Source organism: Coregonus lavaretus (genome assembly GCF_964263955.1).
Source record: "Coregonus lavaretus genome assembly, chromosome: 6".
NCBI lineage: Eukaryota > Metazoa > Chordata > Actinopteri > Salmoniformes > Salmonidae > Coregonus > Coregonus lavaretus.
In genome coordinates this window covers 60,565,121-60,588,738 of record NC_139993.1, presented here as the reverse complement: position 1 = coordinate 60,588,738, position 23,618 = coordinate 60,565,121, and the positions used below count along the sequence as shown (strand labels likewise).

The 23,618-nt window shown below is 48.0% G+C and overlaps 2 protein-coding genes and 1 long non-coding RNA gene across 5 annotated transcripts in view; 2 read left to right on the top strand and 1 right to left on the bottom strand.

The window, feature by feature from the left end:
- Window positions 1-23,618, bottom strand: part of LOC311130648 (complement factor H-like) — a 264,401-nt gene that overhangs the window by 63,069 nt on the left and 177,714 nt on the right. The window lies entirely within an intron of this gene.
- Window positions 52-23,618, top strand: part of LOC311130649 (coagulation factor XIII B chain-like) — a 121,194-nt gene continuing 97,627 nt past the window's right edge. For all 3 annotated transcript variants that reach the window (XM_084163442.1, XM_084163440.1, XM_084163441.1), the window contains exon 1: window positions 52-136. In XM_084163442.1, the coding sequence (XP_084019568.1) occupies window positions 67-136 (70 nt within the window). In that variant the 5' untranslated portion in view covers window positions 52-66. The remainder of the gene's footprint in view (window positions 137-23,618) is intronic.
- Window positions 19,009-23,280, top strand: LOC311130653. The gene is made up of 3 exons (XR_014613366.1): window positions 19,009-19,550; window positions 19,671-23,031; window positions 23,195-23,280. It is a non-coding gene; the product is annotated as an uncharacterized lncRNA (long non-coding RNA).

Genomic DNA, 23,618 nt, shown 5'->3' with positions numbered 1-23,618 from the left:
TGGGATAGACACTGTTTATTTATGGTCTACTCCTTCCATTTTTACTGCATCTACCATTTGATCAACATGAAATCATCTCTGACTCTGCTGTGTCTGGTGGTATGGGTGAATGTGGCTGCTTCATCAGCTCAGACTGGTAAGGATGTGTTTTCCTTCACTTTCTCACATGCTTGTAGTGACCACATTGGGTTAGTATCCACCAATTGCTCTGTAAGACACTGACTAGACTGTACAAAGTGGGTAAACATAACTGATGCGTTTGCTTTGCTACGTTTAGCTACTACTGTACATCATCATAGGGAAACAACACATTACTCTTCTGAAACGCTGGGAAAGTGACGTCCGTTTCTGCTATCAATTCCATATTCACGTTTCATGTTTTTGACAGGACTTCAAGAATATATAATCACATTTATAAAAATGTGGTCATTTGACCCATATGGTCCCTCTTTAAATGATGTGCAGCTTATAAAGGCGTCATAAAACATTCATAAACACTACAAAATTGTGTCACAAATCATCTATAACTGTATGTCATGCTCTATAAAGGGTTCATAAATGTGGCATAACTCTGTGACATAACCATCCATGTAAAATGTGACATAACCCACCAATATGACATAAACCTGTGCTTTATAAAGAGTGGCATAAGCACAGCTTAATAAAGGCTTATAAATCATATTAAATTGAGGCTTCACAAAGCATTTATAACCTTGCCATGCATCTTGGTAGAGCATTGCAATGCCAGGATAGTGGGTTTAATTCCCGGGACCACCCATACTTAAAAATGTATGCACGCATGACTGTAAATTGCTTTGGATTAAAGCGTCTACTAAATGGCATATATTATATTACTCTAAAACATTTCTAGGATGGCCCATCCTCTGTCCCTCTTGGGTGCATATCCAATATTGGACCTGACCTCAACTTTCCCCAAAATGCTGTGCTGCTGGATGAAACACGCTCTAAAGTGTAGTCATGCAAAGCAAAAAACATTGGTAGCGCCTTTTCAAATCCGTTTATTTACATTTTTATTCTGTTTTCTCATTTTTTTGCTTTTCCAAGTTTCTGATTTCCCAATTTTCTTCCTTTTCCCTAAAATTTTTTCACACTTTTTTAATAGAAAAAAAACAACATTGGATTTTCTGTGTTCACAACAATGCTTAAATCACATCAGGGGACCACTTTTGAGGTCTGGGAAAAATCTATGAAACATAGATTTGTTTGTGTAGTTAGCCTTTAATTCAGTAAACATGCACTGTTGTTTGGTTAGCGGTGTTTCTGTAACGCAGTAAGAGCACATGTGATGCAGTTACATTTTACATTTTAGTCATTTAGCAGACGCTCTTATCCAGAGCGACTTACAGTTAGTGAATAATTTTTTTATTTTTTATTTTTTTTATACTGGCCCCCCGTGGGAATCAAACCCACAACCCTGGCGTTGCAAACGCCATGCTCTATCAACTGAGCTACATCCCTGCCGGCCATTCCCTCCCCTACCCAGTTCGCAAATCAAATGCCCACTTGTGGTGCCACTGGACAGTGAAAAACAAGTAAGTTAACATTTTTTTATTGTAATTTACATTTGTTTGTAGGTGTTAAGTGTTGAGTTAGATTACATAGCTACCTCAATTGTTATTTCAAAAAGTTTTGGTTACTTCACAGCAATTGCTAGCTAGCTAACGTTAGATACTTAGCTAATATTAGCAGCATAAGCTAGCTAGCAGGCTCAGTTAAAAACAATCCCCCTAGATACAGCCACATCTCATAGTCACATCATAAAATGTGTAAATGAAAGAAGAATATAATTTAACAAATCAAATAGAGTTTCCCATCTCCCCATTTAGAGTATATCTTGTGCAGCACAGAAATGCCCTCATAAAGATTGTATGACAAAGGCAATTCCTAACAGACCTGCTAAATTTATTGGTTGTTACTTTTAAGGTTGGAACCAACATCCAGTACCTCCAGCAGGCAGAGAGGCAAGAACCATTCGTCCGCAAGCTCAGGGACAAGCTACACCATTCACAGCCCTGTGTAATATTCAATGTAATTGCATTGCTGGACGTTTTTTAAACTGAATGTATTTGTATTGTTTTAAAGAATGTAAATATTAAAGGAAAAGTATGGTTTAAACTTGTATAGAATGGCGCCGGAGGAGATGGCTGCCGTTTTACGGGCTCCTAACCAATTGTGCTATTTTGTGTGTTTTTTCACATTGTTTGTAACTTATTTTTGTACATAATGTTTCTGCCACCGTCTCTTATGACCGAAAATAGCTTCTCGATATCAGAACAGCGATTACTCACCTCGAACTGGACGAAGATTTTTTCTTTAACGAGTCGGACGCAAATTACTTACTCGAGATACGGGACCAGGCCCAAATCCCCGTCATTTGCATGAAGAGAAGATGCAGATACAGGGGATGCAGGTCGGGGTGCCTTGTGAGAATTCGCCGGCGAGTGGGCCTCTACCATCTGTCCTATTGGTCAATGTGCAATCATTGGAGAATAAACTGGATGAACTCCGTTCAAGACTATCCTACCAACGCGACATTATAAACTGTAATATCTTATGTTTCACCGAGTCGTGGCTGAACGACGACATGGATAATATACAGTTGAATGGTTTTTCTGTGCATCGGCAAGACAGAACAGCTGCCTCCGGTAAGACAAGGGGTGGCGGTCTGTGTCTATTTGCCAATAACAGCTGGTGATGAAATCAAATATTAAGGAAGCCTCGAGGTTTTGCACGCCTGAGGTAGAGTATCTCATGATAAGCTGTAGACCACACTATTTACCAAGAGAGTTTTCACCTATATTTTTCGTAGCTGTCTATTTACCACCACAAACCGATGCTGGCACTAAGACCGCACTCAACAAGCTGTATAAAGCCATAAGCAAACAAGAAAATGCTCATCCAGAGGTGGCACTCCTAATCCAGGAAAACTTAAATCCGTTTTAACTAATTTCTAACAGCATGTTACATGTGCTACAAGAAAAAAACTCTAGACCACCTTTACTCCACACACAGAGATGCGTACAAAGCTCTCCCTCGCCCTCCATTTGGCAAATCTGACCATAATTCTATCCTCCAAGCAAAAACTAAAGCAGGAAGTACCAGTGACTCGCTTAATACGGAAGTGGTCAGATGACGCAGATGCTAAGCTACAGGACTGTTTTGCTAGCACAGACTGAAATATGTTCCGGGACTCATCCGATGGCATTGAGGAGTATACCACATCAGTCACCGGCTTCATCAATAAGTGCATCGATGAAGTTGTCCCCACAGTTACCGTACGTACATACTCCGACCAGAAGCCATGGATTACAGGCAACATCTGCACTGAGCTAAAGTGTAGAGCTGCCGCTTCCAAGGAGCGGGACTCTAACCCAGACTCTTATAAGAAATCCTGCTATGCCCCCAGACGAACCATCAAACAGGTCATGGGTAAATACAGGACTAAGATTGAATCCTACTACACCAGCTCCGACGCTCATCGGATGTGGCAGGGCTTGCAAACTCACGGACTACAAAGGGAAGCCCATCCATGAGCTGCCCAGTGACACAAGCCTACCAGACGAGCTAAAAGAACACCATAGTGCCCTCTAAGCTCATCACTAAGCTAAGGATCCTGGGACTAAACACCTCCCTCTGCAACTGGATCCTGGACATCCTGACGAGCCGCCCCCAGGTGGTAAGGGCACACACTGCCACACTGATCCTCAACACGGGGGCCCCTCAGGGGTGCGTGCTCAGTCCCCTCCTGTACTCTCTGTTCACCCATGACTGCATGGCCAGGCACGACTCCAACACCATCATTAAGTTTGCCGACGACACAACAGTGGTAGGCCTGATCACAGACAACGATGAGACAGCCTATAGGGAGGAGGTCAGAGATCTGGCCGTGTGGTGCCAGGACAACAACCTCTCCCTCAACGTGACCAAGACAAAGGAGATGATTGTGGACTACAGGAAAAAAAAGAGGACTGAGCACGCCCCCATTCTCATCGACGGGGCTGTAGTGGAACAGGTTGAGAGCTTCAAGTTCCTTGGTGTCCACATCACCAACGAACTATCATGGTCCAAACACACCAAGACATTCGTGAAGAGGGCACGACAAAGCCTATTCCCCCTCAGGAGACTAAAAAGATTTGGCATGGGTCCTCAGATCCTCAAAAAATTATACAGCTGCACCATCGAGAGCATCCTGACTGGTTGCATCACCGCCTGGTATGGCAACTGCTTGGCCTACGACCGCAAGGCACTACAGAGGGTAGTGCGTACGGCCCAGTACATCACTGGGGCAAAGCTTCCTGCCATCCAGGACCTCTATACCAGGCGGTGTCAGAGGAAGGCCCTCAAAATTGTCAAAGACTCCAGCCACCCTAGTCATAGACTGTTCTCTCTGCTACCGCACGGCAAGCGGTACCGGAGTGCCAAGTCTAGGTCCAAAAGACTTCTCAACAGCTTCTACCCCCAAGCCATAAGACTCCTGAACAGCTAATCATGGCTACCCGGACTATTTGCACTGCCCCCCCACCCCATCCTTTTTACGCTGCTGCTACTCTGTTAAGTATTTATGCATAGTCACTTTAACTCTACCCACATGTACATATTACCTCAACTAGCCGGTGCCCCCGCACATTGACTCTGCAACGGTACCCCCCTGTATATAAAGCCTCCCTACTGTCACTTTATTTTACTTCTGCTCTTTTTTTTCTCAACACTTTTTTTGTTGTTGTTTTATCTTTACTTTTTTTGTTTAAAATAAATGCACTGTTTGTTAAGGGCTGTAAGTAAGCATTTCACTGTAATGTCTGCACCTGTTGTATTCGGCGCATGTGACCAATAAAATGTGATTTGATTTGATTTGAAATTACAATGAGAAACATGGTTAAAAGTATAATGTTGATATCATGGATGTTCTATCCTTGCATCAATAGCTATGTCTATGAATTTGAGAGTGGTAACATTTCTCCAGCCCCATCTCTCAGCTTTTTCCAAAACAGGGGCGGGGAAGCGCTTTCTTATTGTTTCAACGTCTGATTGTCGCTTGAATGTGTCACGATCGTCGGAGGAAGTGGACCAATGCGCAGCGTGATAAGTGAACATACTTTATTTGTTAGAGAACACCACACGAACAAAACAACAAACGGTACGAAACGTGAAGTCCTTGATTACAATACAAACCATACGGAACAAGATCCCACAACACACTGTGGAAAACAGGCTGCCTAAGTATGGGTCCCAATCAGAGACAACAAGCAACAGCTGATACACGTTGCCTCTGATTGAGAACCACACCGGCCAACATAGAAACAAATGAACTAGATAATAACCCTAGCACACAAAACACATAGAACCAACACACCCTGGCTCAACATAACAGAGTCCCAGAGCCAGGGCGTGACAGTACCCCCCCCCCCAAAGGAGCGGACTGCGACCGCGCCAAACATAAACCGAACAGGGGAGGGCTGGGTGGGCATTCCTCCTCGGAGGCGGTTCCGGCTCCGGGCTTGACCCCCACCCTCCAACAAACCCCCCAAAGCGCCCCTTGTCCGGTCTGGCCCTGCTTGCCGGAGCTGGACTGAAGACTGGTGGAGCGGATTGCTCTAGCTCCGGAGTGGAGCAGCTGACCGGTGCCGGACCAGGCACCGGTGGAACAGGCACGGGCTGTGCCGGACTGACGACGCGCACCACAGGCTTGGTGCGGGGAGCAGGGACGGGCCGGACCGGGCTGACGACGCGCACCATTGACTTGGTGCGGGGAACAGGGACGGGCCGAACCGGGCAGACGAAGCGCACCACTGGCTTGGTGCGGGGAGCAGGAACAGGCCGGACCGGGCTGACGATGCGCACCACAGGCTTGGTGCGGGGAGCAGGGACGGGCCGAACCGGGCTGACGAAGCGCACCACTGGCTTGGTGCGGGGAGCAGGAACAGGCCGGACCGGGCTGACGACGCGCACCACAGGCTTGGTGCGGGGAGCAGGGACGGGCCGGACCGGGCTGACGACGCGCACCATTGGCTTGGTGCGGGGAGCAGGGACGGGCCGAACCGGGCTGACGAAGCGCACCACTGGCTTGGTGCGGGGAGCAGGAACAGGCCGAACCGGGCTGACGACGCGCACCACATGCTTGGTGCGAGGGGCAGGAACATGCCGGACCGGGCTGGAGACACGCACCACAGGCTCGGTGCGAGGGACAGGAACAAGCCGGACCGTACTGGGGACACACACCACTGGCCCTACGCGGGGATCAGGAACAGGCCGGACCGGACTGGCAACACACCCCAGTACCTCTCGCCGTGCCTCTACATTCTTCTTCCCCCTGGTGACCAGTGACTCCCGTAACCTGGCGGCCTCCTTTGCGAACCCGCTGAACCACTCTATCCCGGCCTCCTGCTGCCCCGTCGTCCACGGCGTGAGCCCCCCCCTAAACATTTTCTGGGTGTCTCTCATCCCCGTTGGCCAGGCCTCCATGGCTCTCGCCAGACTCTCGCTCCTCTGCTCCCAAGTCCAGCCTCTCTCCTCCTCCCGCGGCTTGACCCAGTCGAGGTTGATATCCTTTTGAGCCCTCTCTGGCGTTGGCTCCTGGACATGCTGCTTGGTCCAGTTATGGTGGGATCTTCTGTCACGATCGTCGGAGGAAGTGGACCAATGCGCAGCGTGATAAGTAAACATACTTTATTTGTTAGAGAACACCACACGAACAAAACAACAAACGGTACGAAACGTGAAGTCCTTGGTTACAATACAAGCCATACGGAACAAGATCCCACAACTCACTGTGGAAAACAGGCTGCCTAAGTATGGTTCCCAATCAGAGACAACAAGCAACAGCTGATACACGTTGCCTCTGATTGAGAACCACACCTGCCAACATAGAAACAAATGAACTAGATAATAACCCTAGCACACAAAACACATAGAACCAACACACCCTGGCTCAACATAACAGAGTCCCAGAGCCAGGGCGTGACAGAATGTCTATGATATTACTGTAGTACTGCAGACATTGAAATGCTTATTGCATTTATTACAATTCAGGGCTTGATATTAACATTAACTTTTTTCAGGGCTTGACATTAACTTTTTTACACACTTGTCCTTTGGAAAAGTAGGAGAGATTTTTTTTGGGACTTGTGTAAAAACCTCAAGTCAAAATTGTGTTGTATAATGCAAGAAGACGCTTTGCAAAATGAAATTCATTAAGTATCATTATTATTACCATACAGAGAATGAGACAAAAATGTAGACTACCATCTGTCTAGAGCTGGGTAATATGTACGGAGTTAGTTAATGCACAGTTAGGCCTACTTTCCTTCAGGGCTCTAGACAGCCTAGCTACGTTAGCTATTTCTAACATGTGCAGGGAATGCATCATGGATATTTTGATGTGCAACACGTCAAAATAGGATCCAGAATGATCAGATTTATTTTTTGCTCTTTAGAGATTCATCTTTTTTTTGCATATTGGCCTAGGCTTTATGCTACATCATTCACCACCTGATGAGGAAGTGGGAACTCAAAACACATTAGCTAGATTGCTAACCCTAAATATGATATTGTTGCTAGATAGCCATGTAATTGATCTAACAGTGAATGTAAGGTCCAACAAAAACTGTCCATTGGTAGACCTATATAGACTATATATTCACTACAAACAGTGTGCTCCGCTCCGTTCCACTAGTGCATCATCTTATTACATTCTCTGTTTGTAAAGTGGTAATATTTCCTTAATATTTAGTGTTGAGAAATATGTGTTAAACTCACAGATAGCTGAAACTCCACTCTCTTTAACAACAGTTGTTTGAAAAACTGTTTGCACACAGTTTGTCACGGTTTCGGCCGAGGCTGCTCCTCTTCCTTGTTCGGGCGGACTTCGGCGGTCGTCGTCTCCGGAGTACTAGCTGCCACCGTTCGATGTTTCTTGTTCTTTTGGTTTTGTCTGTTCATAACACCTGTCCCTTATTTGTGTCTTGATTGTTCCCCTTATTTAGTTTGTGTGTTTGGGTCAGGTGTTATGCGTGATTGTTTTGTTGTCAGCTGTTGCTCGATATATTTGAGTCTCTCGTATGTGTTACGAGAGTTCGCACTGCGTGCGCTTTTTCTTGTTTTCTCCGCACAGTGTTTTGTGCGTAATCTGTTTGCGCCACCCGGTTGGGTTGACGTTTATTGTCGTGTCAGACTTGACTAAAGTTCTGTTAAAGTCCTCCTGGTTTCCTGCGCCTGATTCCTTCCTCATCTACACACACCACTCTGACAGAATCACGCATCACAATGGAATCAGCAGGAGCGACCGCGCCGACCGCCGATATGGACGAACGTCTTCGTGGTCAGGAGGACCGAATGAACCAGGTCTGTCACGCCCTGGAGAGGGTGATGAACACTCTACACCGATGGGAGACCAGCGGGGTGCCCACACCTCCAACCACCGACCCAGCTCCAGCGGTCAGCCCTCCGGTTTCATCTCCGGAACCCAGTGGGATTCGGCTCTCGCTCCCGAGGGCGTACGACGGCTCCACCGCCGGGTGTCAAGGGTTCCTGCTGCAGGTGGAGCTCTACCTCGCCACCGTACACCCGGCGCCCTCGGGACACGAGAGCGTCTCAGCCCTCATCTCCTGTCTCACCGGCAAGGCGTTGGAGTGGGCCAACGCCGAGTGGAGGAGAATGGACGCCGCAACCACGAACTATGCGGAGTTCTCCCGCCGCTTCCGTGCTGTATTCGACCATCCACCAGAAGGGAAGGCGGCGGGGGAACGTCTGTTCTACCTCCGACAGGGGATGAGGAGCGCACAGGACTTTGCCTTAGAGTTCCGGACCCTAGCGGCGGATGCAGGGTGGAATGAGCGGGCCCTTATTGACCATTTCCGCTGCAGCCTCCGAGAGGACGTCCAGCGAGAGTTGGCGTGCAGGGACACGTCGTTAACTTTCGACCAACTGGTCGACATGGCCATCCGGCTGGATACCCTGCTCGCCACCCGTGGGCGTCCCGGAGGGGGGGGTTCGCCCATTCCACTCTCCAGCGCCTCCGAGCCGAGTCCTATGGAGCTCGGGGGTGCTGGCGCTAGGGAAAGGAGGAGGAGGAGCCCACGGGGACCCGGCCCTTGCACCAACTGTGGTCGTGGAGGGCACACTGCGGCTAGGTGCTGGGGCGGGTCCTCCAGGGGAGGAGATGGCAGGTCTAGCATTGGGGGGTCCCCCCAGGTGAGTAGGCGCCCTGCTTACCCAGAGCTTTCTGTCGTGCACCTAACCTTGCCTGTTTGTTTCCCACAGGTTGCACCTCGTTCCCAGCATAAGGCGCTGGTAGATTCAGGCGCAGCTGGGAATTTTATAGATCGCCAGTTCTGTTTAGAGTTAGGGATTCCCCTCCTTCCAGTGGATAAGCCTTTCCCCGTCCATGCCCTAGATAGCCGTCCGTTAGGGTCTGGGTTGATTAGGGAAGTCACAGCACCACTTCGGATGATGGCGCAGGAGGGTCATGAGGAGAGAATTCAGCTTTATCTGATTGACTCTCCTGCGTATCCGGTGGTGCTGGGTCTCCCCTGGTTGATGACTCATGACCCTATTATTGGGTGGCGAGAGAAAGCTCTTAAAGGGTGGTCTGCTCAATGTGAGGGGCGGTGTCTGGGTGTTTCCATAGGGGCGACCTCGGTGGAGAGTCCGAATCTAATGCCAGCACTGCAGATTCCCCCCGAGTATGAGGATTTGGCATTGGCGTTCAGTAAGACTAGGGCTGCGCAGCTGCCGCCTCATAGACGGGGGGATTGTGCGATAGATCTCCAGTCAGGCGCAGCTCTCCCGCGGAGCCATGTGTATCCCTTGTCTCAAGAGGAGAAAAAATCTATGGAGACATACATCTCTGAGTCTCTTAGACAGGGATACATACGGCCCTCCGTTTCACCCGTTTCCTCAAGTTTCTTTTTTGTGAAGAAGAAGGATGGAGGTCTGCGGCCGTGTATTGATTACCGCGGTCTCAATCAGATCACAGTGAAGTACAGCTATCCACTTCCTCTGATTGCGACTATGACGGAGTCACTGCACGGTGCGCAGTTCTTTACTAAATTGGATCTTAGGAGCGCATATAACTTGGTGCGCATCCGAAAGGGCGATGAATGGAAGACAGCGTTTAGCACGACTTCCGGGCACTACGAGTATCTAGTCATGCCATATGGGTTGATGAATGCTCCCTCAGTCTTCCAATCCTTCGTTGATGAGATTTTCCGGGACATGCAGGGACAGGGAGTGGTTGTGTACATCGACGACATTCTGGTGTATAGTCCTACCCGTGCTGAGCATGTAGCCCTGGTGCGCCGAGTATTGCGGAGGCTGTTGGAGCATGACCTATATGTCAAGGCAGAGAAATGTCTGTTTTTTCAGAAGTCGGTCTCCTTTCTGGGTTACCAGTTATCTGCGTCAGGGGTGAAGATGGAGGTAGACCGGGTGTCAGCTGTGCGTAATTGGCAGACCCCAACCACTGTGAAGGAGGTGCAACGGTTCTTGGGTTTTGCGAATTACTACCGGAGGTTTATCCGGGGTTTTGGACAGGTGGCAGCTCCCATAACGTCTCTGTTAAAGGGGGGTCCGGTGCGCTTGCGGTGGTCAGCTGAGGCGGACAGGGCATTTGGGAGACTGAAGGACCTGTTTACCTCGGCGCCGGTGTTGGCGCATCCGGATCCCTCTTTACCGTTCCAAGTAGAGGTGGACGCGTCAGAGGCCGGGATAGGGGCCGTTCTTTCCCAGCGTTCTGGTACTCCACCTAAACTCCGTCCCTGTGCGTTCTACTCTAAGAAGCTCAGTCCGGCGGAGCGGAATTATGACGTAGGAGACAGGGAGCTGTTAGCCGTGGTACAGGCCCTAAAGGTGTGGCGGCATTGGCTCGAGGGGGCTCAACACCCTTTCCTCATTCAAACTGACCATCGTAACCTGGAGTACATCCGGGCAGCTAGGAGACTGAATCCTCGCCAGGCTCGTTGGACTATGTTCCTGGCCCGGTTTGTGTTTAAGATCACATACATCCCTGGGTCCCAGAACGGGAAGGCAGATGCTCTGTCCCGGCGGTATGACGCAGAGGAGAGGTCAGTTGAGTCCACGCCCATACTACCGGAGTCTTGTCTGGTTGCTCCGGTGGTGTGGGAGGTTGATGGGGAGATCGAGCGGGCGTTACGCACCGACCCAAGTCCTCCTCAGTGTCCTGTGGGTCGGACGTACGTTCCGCTCGAGATACGCGATCGCCTCATTTGTTGGGCTCATACGTCCCCCTCCTCTGGCCATCCGGGTATCGGCCGGACAGTGCACTGCCTTAGCACGAAGTACTGGTGGCCAACGTTAGCTAGGGATGTGAGGATTTATGTCTCCTCCTGTTCGGTGTGTGCCCAGTGTAAGGCGCCCAGACATTTGCCCAGGGGTAAGTTACAACCCCTGCCTATTCCACAACGACCCTGGTCCCACCTCTCGGTGGATTTTGTTACCGACCTTCCCCCCTCACAGGGGAATACTACCATCCTGGTCGTTGTGGATAGGTTCTCGAAGGCCTGTCGTCTCCTTCCCATGCCGGGTCTACCCACTGCCCTACAGACCGCTGAGGCTCTGTTCACCCATGTCTTCCGGCATTACGGGGTACCCGAGGATATAGTGTCTGACCGAGGCCCCCAGTTCACCTCTAGAGTGTGGAGGGCATTTATGGAACGGTTGGGGGTGTCGGTAAGCCTTACCTCGGGTTACCACCCGGAGAGTAATGGGCAGGTTGAACGTGTCAACCAGGATGTGGGTAGGTTTCTGAGGTCATACTGTCAGGGCCGGCCGGAGGAGTGGGCGAGATATGTGCACTGGGCCGAGATGGCACAGAACTCTCTTCGCCACTCCTCCACCCAACTAACCCCGTTTCAGTGTGTGTTAGGGTACCAGCCGGTGCTGGCACCATGGCATGAGAGCCAGATCGAGGCCCCCGCTGTGGATGAGTGGGTAAGGCGCTCGGAGGAGACGTGGGACGCTGCACACGTCCATCTGCAGCGTGCCATACGTCGACAGAAGACGAGCGCCGACCTACACCGCAGTGAGGGGCCAGTGTACGCACCTGGAGATCGAGTCTGGCTCTCAACCAGAAACCTGCCCCTCCGCCTGCCCTGCCGGAAGCTGGGTCGGCGGTTTGTGGGGCCGTTTAAAGTCCTGAGGAGATTGAACGAGGTGAGTTATAGGTTAGAACTACCTGTTGACTACAAAAATATTAACCCCTCGTTCCATGTGTCTCTCCTCAGGCCGGTGGTAGCTGGTCCACTCCAGGACTTTGAGATTGAGGAGACTCCTCCGCCCCCGTTGGACATCGAGGGGGCTCCGGCGTACACCGTGAGGTCCATCCTGGATTCTAGACGCCGGATGGGGGGTCTTCAATATCTCGTGGAGTGGGAGGGGTACGGTCCGGAGGAGCGGTGCTGGGTGCCAAGGAGGGACGTGTTAGACCAGTCCCTACTGACCGATTTCCATCGGGGTCATCCTGCGCGCCCTGCTCCGCGTCGTCCGGGTCGTCCTCGAGCTCCGGGTCGGCGCACGGCTGGAGCCGCGCGTCAAGGGGGGGGTACTGTCACGGTTTCGGCCGAGGCTGCTCCTCTTCCTTGTTCGGGCGGACTTCGGCGGTCGTCGTCTCCGGAGTACTAGCTGCCACCGTTCGATGTTTCTTGTTCTTTTGGTTTTGTCTGTTCATAACACCTGTCCCTTATTTGTGTCTTGATTGTTCCCCTTATTTAGTTTGTGTGTTTGGGTCAGGTGTTATGCGTGATTGTTTTGTTGTCAGCTGTTGCTCGATATATTTGAGTCTCTCGTATGTGTTACGAGAGTTCGCACTGCGTGCGCTTTTTCTTGTTTTCTCCGCACAGTGTTTTGTGCGTAATCTGTTTGCGCCACCCGGTTGGGTTGACGTTTATTGTCGTGTCAGACTTGACTAAAGTTCTGTTAAAGTCCTCCTGGTTTCCTGCGCCTGATTCCTTCCTCATCTACACACACCACTCTGACACAGTTAAATTATTGATGTTGCTCCCTTGACGTTTCATGACCGTACGAACGCTGTTTGCCGACAACAAAAATTGCTATAATTGAGCAAATAACTCACTAAATACACTTACGTTACAGCCTTACTCTAAAATGGATTTTAATATATTAATAATAATCCTCATCAATCTACACACAATATCCCATAATGAAAAAGCGAAAACAGGTTTTTAGAAATTTGTGCAAATGTATTGAAAAAATACAACAGAAATACTTTACTTACATAATTATTACCATAGCACTGTACCTTTTGCAATGCATTATCACATCAGCTATTGCTATTTTCACACAGTAGCCCACATTGCACTGTTTTTACCTAAAAGATGTGGTGGAAAGGAGGAGCCTGGAGGGGAGTGTATGGAGCAGTGTATTATACACTCCTGGATAGAGTTAAGAGGAGGAGGAGGAGGAGGAGGAGCGCCACAGACCCTTAGTGTCCAGAACTAATTTAGCCATTCATTGTAGTCATTGCGATCTGTACAGCTGCTATGGTTGAGAGAATACCAAGAGTGTGCAAAGATGTCATCAAGGCAAAGGCTGGCTATTTGAAGAATCTCAAATATAAAATATATTTTGATTTGTTTAACACTTTTTTGGTTACTACATGATTCCATATGTGTTATTTCATAGTTTTGATGTCTTCACTATTATTCAACAATGTAGAAAATAGTAAAAATTGTCACGATCGTCTAGAACAGATGAGGACCAAGGCGCAGCGTTGCAGGCAAACATACTCTTTATTAAGAGACACGAAAAAACAACAAACGATACGTGACAGTTCACGGTCTAACATAAACAGACTAGAAACAAGAACCCACAAACCCAAAGGGAAAGACAGACAGTTTAAATATGGCTCCCAATCAGAGACAACCAGCACCAGCTGACACTCGTTGCCTCTGATTGGGAGTCACTCAGGCCAACATAGAAATACAAACTAGAACTCCCAACATAGCAATAGAATACATAGAATTACACACCCTGGCTCAACATGACAGTGTCCCCAGAGCCAGGGCGTGACAGTACCCCCCCCTAAAGGACTCCGACCGCGCCAACTAAATACCACAGGGGAGGGACCGGGTGGGCACTCTGCCTTGGCGGCGGATCCGGCTCCGGGCCTGATCCCCACTCCCTCTCCAACCCCCCAACGTACCCCTGGTCCGGTCTGGCCCTGCTGGCCGGAGCTGGACTGCACACTGATGGAGCGGATTGCTCTAGCTCCGGCGTAACGCATCTGACCGGTGCCGGACCAGGCACCAGTGGAACAGGCACGGGCCGTGCCGGACCGACGACGCACACCACTGGCTTGGTGTGGGGAACAGGCACGGGCCGTGCTGGACTGACGACGCACACCACTGGCTTGGTGTGGGGAGCAGGAGCGGGCCGGACAGGGCTGACGAAACGCACCACTGACTTGGTGCGGGGAGCAGGAACGGGCCGGACCGGGCTGACGAAGCGCACCACTGACTTGGTGCGGGGAGCAGGAACGGGCCGAGCCAGGCTGACGAAGCGCACCACTGACTTGGTGCGAGGGACAGGAACAGGCCGGACCGTACTGGGGACACACACCACTGGCCCTATGCAGGGATCAGGAACGGGCCGGACCGGACTGGTAACACACCCCAGTACCTCTCGCCGTGCCTCCACACTTTCCTTCCCCTTTAACACCAGTGGCCCCCGTAACCTGGCGGCCTCCTCTGCCGACCCGCTGGACCGCTCTATCGCGGCCTCCTGCTGCCCCGACGTCCACGTCGTGAGCCCCCCCTAAAAAATTTCTGGGCGGCTCTCCTCTTGGACCAGGCCTCCATGTCTCTAGCCAGACACTCACTCCACTGCTTCAAAGTCCAACCTCTCTGCTCTTCACGCTGCTTGGTCCTGTCTTGGTATGGTGGGTTCTTCTGTCACGATCGTCGTAGTAATGAGTAGACCAAGGCGCAGCGTGAGAAACAAACATGACTTTAATTAGTTAAAGTTTCTAAACAAAACAAAACACGACTCGTGAAGTCCACGGTGACAATGACCGAACACGGAACAAAAACCCACAAACCCAAAGTGAAACACAGACAGTTAAATATGGCTCCCAATCAGAGACAACCAGCAAACAGCTGACACTCGTTGCCTCTGATTGGGAGTCACTCAGACCAACCTAGAAATAAACACAACAGAACTACCAACATAGAAATAAACACATAGAATTAACACACCCTGGCTCAACATAATGAGTCCCAGAGCCAGGGTGTGACAAAAATAAAGAAAACCGTTGAATGAGTAGGTGTTCTAAAACTTTTGACTGGTACTGTATATTCTTCACAAAAGTAGTGCACTGGGCCATTACTTCTCCTGCATTCAGGGCTGGTCCTGGCCATTTTGCCACCCTAGGCAAGACCAAAATATTGCCTCCATCAGCAAAACTAGAACAGTCTCAGTCAGCATAATTACGTTGAAAAGATGTCTAAAATACATTTTTTCCAGATGTTGAAGTTGAAAAGACGTCTTTTCCGGACATTGAAGTCAGTTTCATTTTCGGTTTTGAATGAAAGTTGAAAATACTTAATTTATAGACATCTATGTTTGGACCAAATCAAGGCCGGTCCAGACCAGACCAAATCTGAACCAAACATAGACGTCTATGTTTGCAAAAGTAGTGCACTTGGCCTTTTAATAGTCCTGCATTAGCAGACCGATATAGCTGTCTGCAGTGCGGACAAAAACCTTTCCTTGGGAGCAATTTCCAAACACCTGAAGGTACCACGTTCATCTGTATAAACAATAGTACGCAAGTATAAACACCATGGGACGACGCAGCCGTCGTACCGCTCAGGAAAGATTGCATTTTGTCTCCTAGAGATTAACGTACTTTGGTGCGAAAAGTGCAAATCAATCCCAGAACAACAGCAAAGGACCTTATGAAGATGCTGGAGGAAACAGGTACAAAAATATCTATATCCACAGTAAAACGAGTCCTATATCGACATAACCTGAAAGGTTGCTCAGCAAGGAAGAAGCCACTTCTCCACAACCGCCATAAAAAAGCCAGACTATGGTTTGCAACTGCACATGGGGACAAAGATCGTACTTTTTTGAGAAATGTCCTCTGTTCTGATGAAACAAAAATAGAACTGTTTGACACTATTGACCATCGTAATGTTTGGAGGAAAAAGACATCAGTCAGGAAGTTAAAGTTACCGCCTGGTATAGAGATCCTGGATGGCAGGGCGCTTGGCCCCAGTGATGAACTGGGCCATACCACTACCCTCTGTAGCACCTTGCGGTTGTATGCCGAGCAGTTGACATACTAAGCGGTGATGCAAACAGTCAGGATGCTCACGATGGTGCAGCTGTATAACTTTTTGAGGATCTGAGGTCCCATGCCAAATCGTTTCAGCCTCCAGAGGGGGAATTGTCATTGTCGTGCCCTCCTCACGACTGTGTTTGTGTGTTTGGACCACGATAGGTCCTTAGTGATGTGGACGCCAAGGAACTTGAAGCTCTCGACCCGCTCCACTACAGCCCTGTCAATGTGAATGGGGGCATGCTCGGCCCTCCTTTTCCTGTAGTCTACAATCAGCTCCTTTGTCTTGCTCAAATTGAGGGAGAGGTTGTTGTCCTGGCACCACACTGCCAGGTCTCTGACCTCCTCCCTATAGGCTGTCTCATCATCGTCAATGATCAGGCCTACCACCATTGTGTTGTCTGCAAACTTAATGATGGTGTTGCAGTTATGTGTGTCCACACAGTCTTGCGTGAACAGGGAGTACATGAGGGGAATAAGCACGCACCCCTGAGAGGCCCCCGTATTGAGGGTCAGTGTGGCACCCCTGAGGGGCCCCTGTATTGAGGGTCAGTGTGGCGGATAGGTTGTTGCCTACCCTTACCACCTGGGGGCGGCCCCTCCGGAAGTCCAGGATCCAGTTGCAGAGGGAGGTGTTCAATCCCATGGTCCTTAGCTTAGTGATGAGCTTGGAGGGCACCATGGTGTTGAACGCTGAGCTGTAGTCAATGAACAGCATTCTCACATAGGTGTTCCTTTTGTCCAGCTGGGAAAGGGTATTCATCTATGGATCTGTTGGGGTGGTATTTGAATTGGAGCGGGTCCAGGGTTTCAGGGATGATGGTGTTCATGTGAGCCATGACCAGCCTTTCAAAGCATTTCATGGCTACAGATGTGATTACTACAAGGGGGTAGTCATTTAGTCAGGTTACCTTGGCATTCTTGGGCACAGAGACTATAATGGTCTGCTTGAAACATGTAGGTACACTACATGACCAAAAGTTTGTGGACAACTTCTCGTCAAACATATCATTCCAAAATCATGGAAACTAATATGGAGTTCATCCCCACTTTCCTGCGATAAGGTTTTCCATTAGATGTTGGAACATTGCTGCGGGGACTTGCTTCTATTCAGCAACAAGTGCATTAGTAAGGTTGGGCACTAAGGTTGGGCGATTAGGCCTGACTTGCAGTCGGCGTTCCAATTCATCCCAAAGGTGCTCGATGGGGTTCTCGATAAACCATTTCTGTGTAGACCAAGGTGGTTTTGTAATGCAAACCACCTAGCCCGAACCATGGAAAACAGCCCCAGACCATTATTCCTCCTCCATCAAACTGTAAAGTTGGCACTATGCATCGGGGCAGGTAGCGCTATCCTGGCATCCGCCAAACCTAGATTAGTCCGTCAGGACTGCCAGATGGTGAAACGTGATTCATGACTCCAGAGAACGCATTTCCACTGCTCCAGAGTTCAATGGCGGCGAGCTTTCCACCACTCCAGCCGACGCTTGGCATTGTACATGGTGATCATAGGCCTCTGTGCGGCTGCTCGGCCAAGGAAACCCATTTCATGAAGCTCCTGACGAACAGTTCTTGTGCAGACGTTGCTTCCAGAGGCAGTTTGAAACTCAGTAGTGTTTTTATGTTTTTTGAGCTTGTGTGGCCTACCGGCTGAGCCGTTGTTGCTCCTAGACATTTCCACTTCACAATAAGAGCACTTACAGTTGACTGAGGCCGCTCTAGCAGGCCAGAAATGTGACGAACTGACTAGTTGGAAAGGTGGCATCCTATGACGGTGCAACGTTAAAAGTCACTGAGCTCTTCAGTAAGGCCATTCTACTGCCAATGTTTGTCTATGGAGATTGCATGGCTGTGTGCTCGATTCTATACACCTATCAGCAACGGGTGTTGGTGAAATATTCAAATCCACTAATTTGAAGCGGTGCCCACATACTTTGTATATATAGTGTATTACAAACTGGGTCAGGGAGAGGTTGAAAATATCAGTGAAGATCTTGCCAGCTGGTCAGCTCATGATCTGAGTACGCGTCCTGGTAATCAGTCTGAATGTTAACCTGTTTAAAGGTCTTACTCACATCAGCTACGGAGAGCACAAATGCACAGTCGTCCAGAACAGCTGGTGCTCTCATGCATGGTTCAGTGTTGCTTGCCTCGAAACTTAGCAGCTCACGGCTGGGTTTCTCTTTGTAATCCGTGATAGTTTGCAAGCCGTGCCATATCCGACGAGCTTCAGAGCCGGTGTAGTAGGATTCAATCTTAGTCCTGTATTCACGCTTTGCCTGAAGGGATAATGGGGCTGAGAGGTATAGGGCGACCCAGCCCCCGAAGTCTCTTATCAACACTCTATGCAAAAGGTTTTATTGTCTTCTCAGGAATTCAGCATTCTCTGTGTTGATTCCTCAAACCCCTATCTGTCTCACCTCTGAGAAGCAGAGGTTCTGTTGTCATTACATCATCTAGGTTTGATATTTGATTGGAGGTTAATTTTACAGTAATACTATTGGTCAACAACTCCGATTTTGAATCCAAATAATTCAGATGTTATAAAGGGTCTTAGATTCATTGTCTCTTTGTTATTTGCTCCTGACCTGTGCTGGTGAGATACACTCTCACTCTCACTCTTTCTATCTCTCTCCCTCTCCCATGATCTACGCACCATGGCACAAGCATTGGTCTCTCTGATCTTGCCTAGAATAACGCCTTGTAATGTCAATATTGCCTTGTAACTTAAGATTGATGCCTTTTATGTTAATCCATTCATTTTGCAATGTACAGTGCATTCGGAAAGTATTCAGACCCGTTCAATTTTTCGACATTTTGTTACGTCTACACACAATACCCCATAATGACAAAGTAAACTCTGTTTTTTTTATTTTAGCAAATGTATATATATTTTCTTTTTTTATTGAGCCCAGGTATATCCTGTTCCCATTGATCATCCTTGAAATGTTTCTACAACTTGATTGGAGTCCACCTGTGGTACATTCAATTGACTGGACATGATTTGGAAAGGCACACACCTGTCTATATAAAGGTCCCACAGTTGACAGTGCATGTCAGAGCAAAGACCAAGCCATGATGTTGAAGGAATTGTCTGTAGAGCTCCGAGACAGGATTGTGTCGAGCACAGCTCTGGGGAAGGGTACCAAAACATTTCTGCAGCATTGAAACTCTCCAAGAACACAGCGGCCTCCATCATTCTTAAATTGAAGAAGTTTGAAACCATCAAGACTCTTCCTAGATCTGGCCCGGACAAACTGAGCAACAGGGGGAGAAGGGCCTTGGTCAGGGAGGTGACCAAGAACCCGATGGTCACTCTGACAGAGCTCCAGAGTTCCACTGTGGAGATGGGAGAACCTTCCATAAGGACAACCATCTCTGTATCACTCCACCAATCAGGCCTTTATGGTAGAGTGGCCAGATGGAAGCCAAAGCTCAGTAAAAGGCACATGACAGCCCGCTTGGAGTTTGCCAAAAGGCGCCTAAAGGACTCTCAGACCATGAGAAACAGGATTATCTGGTCTGATGAAACCAAGATTGAACTCTTTGCCCTGAATGCCAAGCGTCACATATGGAAGAAACCTGTCACCATCCCTATGGTGAAGCATGGTGGTGGCAGCATCATGCTGTGGGGATGTTTTTCTGCGGCAGGGACTGGGAGACTAGTCAGGATCGAGGGAAAGATGAACGGAGCAAGGTACAGAGAGATCCTTGATGAAAACCTGCTCCAGAGCACTCAGGACCTTAGACTGGGGCGAAGGTACACCTTCCAACAGGACAACAACCCTAAGCAACAGCCAAGACAACGCAGGAGTGGCTTTGGGACAAGTCTGTATGAAAAATTTATGCACTCACTAATTGTAAGTCACTCTGGATAAGAGTGTCTGCTAAATGACTAAAATGTACAAATGTAAAGTCTCTGAATGTCCTTGAGTGGCCCAGCCAGAGGCCAGACTTAAACCCGATCAAACATCTCTGGAGAGACATGAAAATAGCTGTACAGCGACGCTCCCCATCCAACCTGACAGAGCTTGAGAGGATCTGCAGAGAGGAATGGAAGAAACTCCCCAAAAACAGGCGTTCCAAGCTTGTAGTGTCATACCCAAGAAGACTCGAGGCTGTAACCGCTGTCAAAGGTGCTTCAACAAAGTACTGAAAAGGGTCTGAATACTTATGTAAATGTGATATTTCAGTTTCATATTTTTTATACATTTGCAACAATTTCTAAAAACATGTTTTTGCTTGTGGGGTATTGTGTTTAGATTGACAAAAATCTATAATAATAATAATAATATAAATAATAATAATACATTTTTGAATAAGGCTGTATACATACTTTTCATAGCAGGACACTGTAAAGTCCAGGACATTGTAAAATCATCAATATGTATTGATCATATCTTTATTAATGTTGCAAAAAGTTTGCTTTAAAGCAGTATCCAAAACCATCGGATGTAGTGATCACAATATAGTAGACATATCTAGGAAAACTTCCAAAGGCTGGGCCTAATATAGTGCATAAGAGCTCATACAATACGTTTTGTAGTGATTCTATGTTGATGATGTAACACATATTTGCTGGTCTGTGGTGTGTAATGAGGAGCAACCAGAAGCTGCACTTCACACATTTATGAAATTGCTTATTCCAGTTAATAATTAACATGCACCAATTAAGAAAATGACTGAAAAACTGTTAAATCCACGTGGATTAATGAGGAACTGAAAAATTGTATGGTTGAGAGGGATGAGGCAAAAGGAATGGCAAATATGTCTGGCTGCACAACCAATTGGCAAACGTATTACAAATTGAGAAATCCAGTGACTAAACTGAATAAAAAGAAGAAGAAACTATACTATGAAACAAATATAAATGATATATAGAATGATAGTAAAAAAGCTTTGGAGCACCTTAAATGACATTTTGGGGAAAAAGGCAAACTCAGCTCCATCATTCATTGAATCAGATGGCTCATTCATCACAAAACGCACTGATATTGCCAACCACTTTAATGACTTTTTCATTGGCAACATTACCAACTAAGGCATGACAGCAACAAGCGCTGACACAACATATCCAAGTATAACTGATCAAATTATGAAAGCGTTGTAATTTTGAATTCCGTAAGGTGAGAGTGGATGAGGTGAAAAAGCAATTGTTTTCTATCAACAATGACAAGCCACCGGGGTCTGACAACTTGGATGGAATATTACTGAGGATAATGGCGGACGAAATTGCCACTCCTATTTGCCATATCTTCAATCTAAGCCTACTAAAAAGTGTGTGCCCTCAGGCCTGAAGGAAGCAAAAGTAATTCCACTACCCAAGAATAGTAAAGCCACTTTTACTGGCTCAAATACCCAACCAATCAGCCTGTTACCAACAATTAGTAAACTTCTCCGCCCACTGCCAAGGCCGCAAGGGGGCGCCACTCCATCCAGCCAGCTCCCTGCATTAGGGAGATCGGGGGAGAGGGCCAGAGAGGGATGGGGCCTACCCAAGGAGAGGGGGGCCGACCCCCTGCCCCTGACCACCAGGTGGCGCCACTACATCCACGCTGCTCTCTACACCATGAAGAGCGGGGAGACTGCCAGAGACGGATGTTGGTGGGCCGACCACCGGAGAGGGCCCGACCCCCGCCTGTGGCCACCAGGGGGTGCCACTAAATACACCTAGAGAGGGCTGGGGCCGGCCCAGAGATCAGGAGCTGACCTCCGGACATGGGGGGGCCGACCCCCGCCCGTGGCCACTTCATCCAGCCAGCTCCCTGCCCGAAGGAAATGGGGGGAGAGGGCCAAGTGAGGGGGGGCCAATCCCCAGAGGGGTCCTAACCACCCGCCTATGGCCACCAGGGAGCACCACTACATTCAGACAGCTCCCTGCACGGGCTGGGGAAACCCACCGGGGGTCGACCCCCGCCCACAGTCAAGGCCACCAGGGGGCGCCACTACATCCAGCCAGCTCCCTGCCCCAGCTATAGAGCGAAATAGTAATGGTGTCTTTTTGTAGCGGTTCGTTCGACAGCCTATGGGGTAATGAGCGGCGTCTTTGTAGGTTTTTTGTTAATCAACGAAAACAACTTATTTGGTAAATACAGGCTTAGAAAATGTTATACGTTTTCCTCTATGAGAGAATCTTCATCAGCTAACGTAATATTGTGTGATTTGTAAGCCTTTATGTATTGAAAAGAAAAGCATAAAGGTCATGTTAAATGACTGATATTATCTCATAGATGAAAAAGTAAAAGATCTTCTAAACCCGTCTTAATCTCAGACCTTATTTTCAGCCTTTTGTCATGTTATTTTTCTACCATTATTTCTCTACATTTACATTTTAGTAATTTAGCAGATGCTCTGGGAATATTTTGTTAAATGCATATACTATAACTCACATCTCTGGGCTATCTTTTAGCATTTTCCTCACAGTAACAGACATTTTCAGCCTTTGTTGCTCTTATTACACCAATATCTATTCCTTTATGGCATTGAAAAATCAATTCAGTTCCTCCACATTGAAATGAATGGTGGCCAACTTGAAAATGGGCTGCTGTGACAGATTTTACACTAAATCTATGATGACTCTACTCAACGTTTCCAATGGGTATGTAATCCGAGGTATATGAAGTCTCAGGGAAGAGCCCCTCGATGCACTAAAATGGTCAACAGAGCCATATGGAGTCCAACACCAGAGTGTGAAGGTAAGGATCTGATCATCTCAGGAATCAAGTGAATGCAACTTGACATTTTAAGTCGGCTGGTTAACTCATGTTTTGAACTTTACATTTATATTTTTAAAATTTTAACATATTTTATCAAGCTACTAACATAATGTTTTTCTATGTTTTTGTTTCTAAAATGCAGAAGTGAAATGTTCATTATCATTGACACCAACAAGAGGAACCAGTTACACCCCTGCTGGCAGAAATCTGTTCTTGCCTGATGAAAGGATGAAAGGGTGACGGTGACCTGTGCCTCAGGATCTTTAGCAAAACATCCGAACATACAGTAACATGCAAAGAGGACGGAAAGTGGTCATCTTCTACAGATTGTGAACGTATGTTTATACTGGAGAGTATATTGTAGTATGATATATTGAGGGTATATTGGGGTATAGACAGGTATGTCACTGTGAATTACTGTACAGGTATGACCAGCTCATGAAATATGAGACCAACACTTTACATTTTACATTTAAGTATTTTAGCAGACGCTCTTATCCAGAGCGACTTAACAGTAGTGAGTGCATACATTTTCATACTTTACATATTCCATTTATATTTTTGTT